Here is an 8491-nt window from a genome sequence, read left to right on the forward strand (position 1 = left end):
GCTGGGGAAGCGTATCGACACGGGGCGGGGGTTAGCGAGGGGTCCTGGTGTCAGGGTACTGGTTTCCCTTGCGCTCGATGTATCAGGCGAAACGAGCAAAATGTATCTGCTTAGACCTTCTCTTGGTGGACGCACGGTTACAGTTCTCTTCGGCCATCCAGGTACTTCTTTTAAGCTCTAAATGTAAGATCTTCTTGTATTTCTAGGGCTGTGCTTGTGTGTGGAGAAAAAAGATTGACCCCGTTTCGTAGAAGCTCCTGACCACTCCCAGCATGGTGGTTTTCACATGCAACGCGTGTGGAGAATCTGTGAAGAAAGCACAAGTTGAAAAGCATGTGAACATCTGCAGAAACTGTCAGTGCCTTTCTTGTATGGACTGTGGCAAGGACTTCTGGTAGGTAAAGGAGGGGAAATAGCCTTGCTTGCTCCGCAGTGGTTGTCACAAAGATTTTCCTATGGTATATTTAAATTAAGTTGGGGAATTTCTAAATAGTCCTCATTTGTATTTAAAAATTGTACACCTTTTTATATAGTTTCAAGTTTAATCATCCAAGTTTGAACCTCAAGACAACTATACCACACAGTAATGAGCTGCAGTTTCTTCTTCTACAGTTACAAGCAACAGTGCTTTGAGCTTCTGATTACAAAAAACTGTTACTTAACCTGCTATTGCGCAGAAAGTGAAATTGGCAATAACATAAAAAATCCTGAGTTTGGTTGTCAGTTCTCAGATCTCATAAGAAAGCAGTGCTCTTAACTGCCTTCGAAATACACAAATGTGCATGAGAAAATAAGATTGCCAATAATTATATTTCTCAATACTTCATTGACAAAATACTAAGCTTTTAGGGGGCACTTACACATTGGTCAGAACTACACCACCATGTTATATTTAGAAAATAGTTTTTTGCAAGCATTTTTCACCTGTTTTTCTCACTTTAAAACATGTCAATGTGAGTAGTAAAGCACAGATACATGTGAATAGCAGTGCATGCCTTACAAATGTGCATTAATTATAGAGTCATTGAGAAAAGCAGCTGTTTACTGAAGGCTCAGATCTGATTTTGCAAGTCAAATTTTCACTGAAGGCTGTAGCATGACAGAAATGGCAGCAGCCTTACTAGCATGTACTTGAAGCACACTGAACTTTAATAATTAAAGCATTGACAGTATTATGGTTTAAATGATAGATGCTATCATCTACTACTTCAGTTTGTGGATTACATAAGTCTTGTGTAGTTCCAAGGACCGAAACACTTCACTGAACTACAGTTAAAAATCTCCTGCATACAGGGGTGACGATTATAAGGAACACGTGAAGTGTGTAAGTGAAGACCAGAAATATGGTGGGAAAGATTTTGAAGCCAAAACTAACAAAGGCGATGCTAAACAACAGCAGTGGATTCAGGTAAGGTTTCTGCTATACACAGATTGGATAAATAACTATTGTTTATCATTGTTAAAGCCACAAGAAAGGCTATACTGGATCAAACCAGAGTTCTATTTTTCTCAATATCCACAGCTTTGTTTGGGCAATTCTTTGGTAGCTCTATTGCTTATCCTAGTAAGAAACACACCTTTTGTTTCTTTTGAATCTCTCTCCTTCTAGTTTGATTTAATGTTCCCTAGTTCTTGCATACAAAGAGGCATCGGTCATTGTGCAGCCTCTTTGTGCCATGTATACTTTTGTAGACCTCTGTCAGGCATCTCATTGTCTCTGTTCCAGACTGAAAAGTACTGTCCTGCTCAGTTATTCTTATGTACATTTTATCTGTAGTCCTGTGAAGTCTTCGTGGTTCTACTGTATTCTTGTGAAATGAGGTTACAAGAACTGTGTACGCTGTTCAAGATAAGGATGAACCATAGATTTACTCTGCGTCATGATGATGTTTTCTGTGTTCTTTATTCCTTTCTTGTTTTTGTCAGTCGATCTACTTCTTTTTTGGTTTTGACTGCTGCTGATCATTGTGCTGGCGTTTTCATGGAACTGCCTATTTCAACCCCAAGATCTTGTGTCTAAGCTCCAGTGATCAACTTAAAGCCTGCCATTTTAGATGTGAAGTTAGGATTGCTTTTCCTACACATGCTGCTTTACGAAATTTTGAGTTGATTTTAATTCACCTTTTTATCACCTAGTCACTCTTTCTCTTAAGATCTCTCTGAAATACTTCACAGTCCTCATCCTGAATAGCTTCATATCATCAGGAAAGTTTTCCTGCCCTCTTTTCAGATGCTTTGTAAATAGGCTAACAGGAGAGGCTCCAGCATGGATCATAGGAAATGTCTCCTACCTTTTCTGTGCTACCCCTCAGATAGTTAGTTATCCTATGCAAGAACCTACCCTCTTATGGCTGTTAGTTTCCTTTAAATGTTTTAGGAAAGAACACTCAAACACATTTTTAGAAATCCATTAGATACAGTTAGATAATTAGGATTCGTTGATTTCTGTTTCGTATGGAACACAGTCTAACAAATTGCTAAGCTACATGCGTGCTCAAGGCGTGTGAGTAATACCATTGAAGTGAACAGATCAGAGCCGCTGTTCAGATTAACCATAGAGTACACCATTCAAAGGCAGAATGCTATCACTTCTGAAAATCGTTAGCCTTCCTCAGCAGTAGGTACTTTCTGCACAGAAAGGTGAGGGACTATTACAGAGCGTCCTTTTCTGGTAGTCTTAACACATCCACAAAGCCTTTCAGTGAGCAGTTTTTCAGAAGTACAGGAAGGCTTTCCAGTGTCTGGGGCTACATCTTTAAAAGCTCAGAGCCTTTTTTATCCCCCCAAGCAGCAGTATTTTTCAAGTAACTGCCACAAGGCCCTGGCCTAACTCTGCTCTCTGGTGGTGGCACCCATAGCATAGGAATATGCCCGAGCTGTCTTACAGAGAGTAATGATTGTCAAAACTGAGCTGCTGCCGAAAGAAATGCATGTTAAACTGTGGCCTCAAAAGGTAGACTGACTTTTCACTGTTAACTCCATCAGTTTGCAAAAGCTAATCAGTTGATGATTGCTTTTGGTAACACAGGTCTTCTTCAGGCTGCAAGAATTGCCTGTGTGATACAGTTGCTTTACTTTTAAATGTTGTTCTTACAGGTCGTACCTCAGAAAGCACTGGTGAGCAGTCCTGCTTGCCTCTGCTTACTATATAGGTATAAATATTGGTAAAGGTAACATTGACGCATCTTATGATCTCTGGCAAACCCAAAGGTTAGTGTGTTTCCCATGCACGTTGAACAGTTTTTGAGCAGGCTATATAGTCTTTGGGTACCGCGTGATTTCTCTCCACTGTGTATCCGACTTGCATACTTTGCATGTATCATTTGATCATTATTGCTTCTTGCTGATTTAATTTTGTTGTTTCTTTTTTTTTATTCAGAAAATCCATGAAGTAATGAAGAAGCCAAACATAAGTCCCAAAGTGCGGAACATCCTGGAGCAAATGCGTGTCTTTGATAATATTCCAAGAAAAAAAGTAAAGTTTCAGGTACGTTTCCATAGAGAGCAGCAAGCTCAAAAATAGACTGTCATAGTGAGTTTTTCCATCGCTCAGTATTCTGACAGAATCTCCCACACTGCCTGCTTAACTACACTGCATCACAGCCAAAGCAAATTCTCAGTGTTTCCTCTGTATCATTAAAGAATTACTGACAAACTGGCCTTTTCTTCCCCCTTCTGTTTCATACCTCAGATTGTTAGGCTGAGAGAAGATCCTGATTGCTTTTAGAGCACTCAAATAAAACCTAATAGAGCTGTGGTGAAATAGCTGCTAGCGAGCTGAAGGTTAGAATACTTTTCTACAAAATTAATGTTCCTAAGCAGGGAAAGTGATATTGTCAAGAAGCCTCTTTCTTTTTTGGTAACATACATTGCAGAGGCAGATCAAAAGTTTTTGTAGTGCATTGATCCAATTTACTAATGCAGCTTTCCTCGGGAGTTTCATTCCAATGCAAAAATATTGACATTCACTTTTACTTAGAATTTTGCATTCCTGAAAGTCCATCTGTTGCTGATAGCGTGAGCAAATTGTAAGTAGAAATTTACTACTTTGTTTCCATTTTCAGCAGGGCCTCCTGCAACAGCCACAACAAATTTTGAGTGTTCGCATTGAAATACTTGCTTAAATTTTACTTTTATGTAAAAAATTAAGGTATCCATTTAGAAGAATGACCATCTGTCCAGTATGCAAATAAATTCCATCAGATCCTTGATGATATAACTTAGAAGGAACAGTTAGAAGGTTTGGTAGGACGTTAACAGAACCAGCTGTATTGAAAAGCTTGGGGATTATCTTAAGTCTATATTTACCTCGTCTGGATTAATATTGGTGAGGCAATTGAGAGGCATCTAACCAGATTTTAATTAGAAAAAGTTATTAAATTCTTAAATGAAGAATAAACCAAATATATGGTAATCAAAAAATCAGAGATGCACCTTTTTCTGTATTGTTGGGGTTTTTTTTCCTGCACAGAATTGGATGAAGAACAGTTTGAGAATTACTGACAGCACTTTGCAAGACCAGGTGTGGGATATTTTCTCTGAAGCAACCAGAAATGTAAGTTAGAGGTACACCATCGTGCCACAGAAATGCAGTCAAAAATGCTGGAGGGGAAACCTTTCAGACTCCCTTTGCAGATGTGTGATGTTAGCAGAAATATTGTCTCCCATTGTTACAATGATTAGGTTATAATGTAATATTTCTAGACTAAATTGCTAATTTGTGGAACATACTTTTGCTGAAGTAGTGCATGCTGGGCAGGTTGTGATTAAAGTCTTGGACACAGTGACACAATTGTGACACAATAATCAGAAGCCTAATTTAACTCTCTTCTATGCTATTAGTACATAAGCAAAGGGAAAAACCACTACCTTCACCTTTAGTTCCAGTCTTTTTACTGCACACTAAGAAGGAGTTCAGAGTTCAACATCTGTTCAGAGCTCTATTGGCCTCAAATTTCTGTGTATTGGAGTAGGAAATTAACAGCACCTGGTTCACCTATTTTGTTAGTGGACAGATGAGATCCTCCAGTTTGTGGTGCAAATGCCTCCCACTTCTGTGTCCAAACTGTGGACTGGCACTGACCTTTTTTCTCAGTGCCTAATTTGCTATGTCAGCACTAGTTCAGTGTGTTCTAGTCAGGTGTTTTGGTTGGTTGGTTACCTCTATTATTGCTAATAGAAATCTGTTTCGGAAGCTTGCTGCTCTGTTGTTGTAGAGTTGCTCTCCCCCTCGCCCCAGCTGCTTCTGTGGAAGAGCTTTGATATGAATCCCTTGTTGATCATGTTTCATGTTCCTGATTTGATGATTCCAGTTAAATCTATTCGTAGCTTTTCTGAAGAACCCAAATAGAAGAACCACGAAGGAAACTGTACTTCTTTAAGAAAAAAAAAAAAGATATGAACATACCATAAACTCTGGGCACTGAATTTCAAGTACATTGTCTCACCGGAACATTAATTCTGAGTCTATAAAACTTCACTAAAATCACAAGCGGTTCTTGATTTAAACTGATTTTTAAAAAATAAATCTTGAATCTGAACAATTATTTAAACACAGTTAAACAATATACATTTTCCATAGAATTTAGCATTAAAGTAATAAATCTAACACAACTTCATTGCTTAGATAATTTCACTGCACTTTTAGAAGTTCTTAAAAACATCTCAAGATATTCTTTGTAATACATACCTTGAAGTGTATGTACTCAAAGGAAGTTCTGAAGTGGAATTCAAATTGAATTGAAACTATGCTTCACAAAAACATGTTGCTACTAAGTTGCTTGTTTAAACTTGTATTCTCTTTCTAAATAGCCACATTAAAATTTCAGTAATTGTATTTCACTTATAATTATTAAAACTAAAGTTTAATTTGAATATAAAAATGTTTATCAATATATTAATTCTTCTAAAAGAAAATGATTATAAGCTCAGGAACATTAAAATAAAACCAAATATGTTAAGGTGAGAAAATCACAATTAAAACAACCAGCAGTGCCTTTGTTGACATCATGCAATAGTAGTTTGTTGTCCCAGACACTTCCCAAGAGAGGGAACTGGATGGCAAAGCTAAGTTTATGACTCAAGGGCTGTATATTTGGGAATAGGTTCTGTGTCTGGCTGTAATATGCTGTATTTTGGTCTGCATAAATCAGAGATGTCTCTCCCTTAACTACATTTAGCAAATATGTTAGACACATAGACAATTGTTTCAAGTAGAAGTTATCTGTGTTGTAAGGTAATGTTTCTTCTGTGATGTTAAGGTAACTAGCATTTAGGCTGTTAAGTTAAAAGAAGAATCAGCCCCACTATTTAGTGCTATTTCTGAGTAACTGGTGTCATCCCGTGTAGGCAGTTTAATTGAACTCAGCATATTTATGTTCTTCATGAATGATGTAGCAGAGAAAAGTTACAACTCAAAAAAGGCATGTAAAAATTGTAATAATCTGTCTTCCAATAAAAGATTGCAGGTGAAAAAGAACAGGACAAGCCACAACAGAAGGAAGAGGAGCAGTCTGCAAAAACAATGGCAGAAGAAAATGGAAATACAGATGATAAAATCAAGAGGAAAAAGAATAAGAGAGAACGAAAAGAAGAGAGACAAAAGAACAAAAAGAAGGAGAAAAAAGACTTGAAATTAGAAAACCAGTCAGAAGTAAAAAAGAGCAAAAAGTCTAAAAAAGGAAAGGAGAGCTCGGAGACTGAATTTGAAATAAATGGAAATGGCCATCAGAGTGCACCAGAAGAGGGAACAAATGTAAAGAAACGCAAACATAAACACACAGAAGGTACCCATCCTACACCTCATATTCTTGTTTGTTTTCAAGATGCCTTTTTTCAATGCCTTAATGCTCAATAATCTACCTAAGTAGAATTTTTAAAGTACTAAGTTACAGATACAAATTAAATTATTTTTTAACACTGTGGTTGCAGAGTCCTTCTATAAAACCTGAACCTCTTAGCAAACACAAATTCATGTTACAAAACCAGAAACTTTAAGTCACGTCAGAACTTTTCTAGTTTTATAATTTTTGGTGTATGTTTTTTCCACCTCTAGAGGAAGCTCATACCACAACAAAGAGAATGAAAACTGAAAACATTTCAGAAGACCTGGAAACAAAAAACACCAATGGCAGCAAAGAAAATGGAACAGACAAAGGTATTCTTAAAGGAGCAGTTTAGATAGTCATGAAACTATTTTGCAAAAGACCTAGTGCAGAATATAAACACGGTGCTTTTGCAGCAAGCCATGAAATAAATTGTGCCTCAGTATACGTGTAGATGTGTATATTGAATATCCGTATCTGTTCCAGAGTAAGTAGCCTGTGCTGCGCTTAACACGTGATGCTGAGCTACTGCTCTCATCTGTTGCTTCTGCTGTGCTGTCAGCCTTGGCCTCAGTTGCTTTCACTGGGCAGTGAGGAATTTGGCATGTTTGTTTCTCCACCTCCACATGCACATTAGCCAATGCAGAGGAAAAAGGGTAGCAGCTCTCTTACATCTCTGTATCTCTTATAGCCCCATTTTTGCTCAGTGAATCATAAATTGGACTTCAGCGTGTTGGACTGTGGCTTATGCTTAGGTAAACTTACTTGTGCCTATCATCCAGCACACCGGGACTGTTGGGGAGTGCCTCTACTTGAATGTACAGACCGTTTATTTGGAAACTACCAATTAATGACCTCTGAAGTGGGTATTGTGTGACATTGACTACTTGTGCTCTAATGGTGAGGATGCAGATCTTCCCAACTTTTCCTGTATTATGCAAGAGTTGCTGCTTACTAGCTGAAGCACAGAAGTAAAAGCAATCCTGACCCTAGGTGTTGGAGCAGTGTGTTGGTTCTCCATGTCTGTCCGGTTACAGTCTTCAGAAACAGCCTACCCAACTTCATGCTTAAGACACCTTGCTGTTGTAGGGTCAGCAAGATAACAATTGTTGTGGTAGCTGATCTGGTTCCAAAAGTAGGAGATTGCAGGCTGGTTCTACTAGAAAATAAGACCTGGAAATACCTGATTTTTGCTAATGTACATTTAATTATTTTGTAGGTAAATTCAATTGGAAGGGGACCATCAAAGCTGTTCTGAAACAGGCTCCAGACAATGAAATTTCAATTAAAAAACTAAGAAAAAAGGTACTGTATAACATGGGGGTTTTTTAATCTCCTTTGGTTTTGTGAATTACTTTCTGTAATGCTTAAGTTCATAACAACCTGCCCGACATAAGCAAAACAGTTTGATATTATGTATGAGAATATCAGCTGACGTTAGAACATCAACTGAAGGACGTGTTCTTCATTGCTTACTGGACTAGTGAAGAAATTCATTGCTAATTCTGCAGAGAAGTAACAGCCTAGTAGATTCCATGCTACTTTTAATAGAGCAACATAAATGTATTACTGCTGAAAGTGGATTCGTCTTTACTAACTCAAACCCATTCCTCTGTCTTTGTGCAGGTTATAGCTCAGTATTACGCAGTAGCTGCTGAACACCACAA

General features: G+C 37.9%; 1 protein-coding gene across 1 annotated transcript in view; it reads left to right on the forward strand.

Moving 5' to 3' along the window:
* The first annotated feature begins 272 nt into the window (after nucleotides 1-272).
* Nucleotides 273-8491, forward strand: part of LYAR (Ly1 antibody reactive) — an 8424-nt gene continuing 205 nt past the window's right edge. The window contains exons 1-8 of the mRNA XM_010139140.1: nucleotides 273-394; nucleotides 1294-1408; nucleotides 3380-3487; nucleotides 4472-4555; nucleotides 6461-6785; nucleotides 7055-7156; nucleotides 8044-8129; nucleotides 8451-8489. Of these exons, the coding sequence (XP_010137442.1) occupies nucleotides 273-394; nucleotides 1294-1408; nucleotides 3380-3487; nucleotides 4472-4555; nucleotides 6461-6785; nucleotides 7055-7156; nucleotides 8044-8129; nucleotides 8451-8489 (981 nt within the window). The remainder of the gene's footprint in view (nucleotides 395-1293; nucleotides 1409-3379; nucleotides 3488-4471; nucleotides 4556-6460; nucleotides 6786-7054; nucleotides 7157-8043; nucleotides 8130-8450; nucleotides 8490-8491) is intronic.

This window comes from Buceros rhinoceros, unplaced genomic scaffold, assembly GCF_000710305.1.
Source record: "Buceros rhinoceros silvestris isolate BGI_N320 unplaced genomic scaffold, ASM71030v1 scaffold38046, whole genome shotgun sequence".
In the NCBI taxonomy this organism is placed as follows: Eukaryota; Metazoa; Chordata; class Aves; order Bucerotiformes; family Bucerotidae; genus Buceros; species Buceros rhinoceros.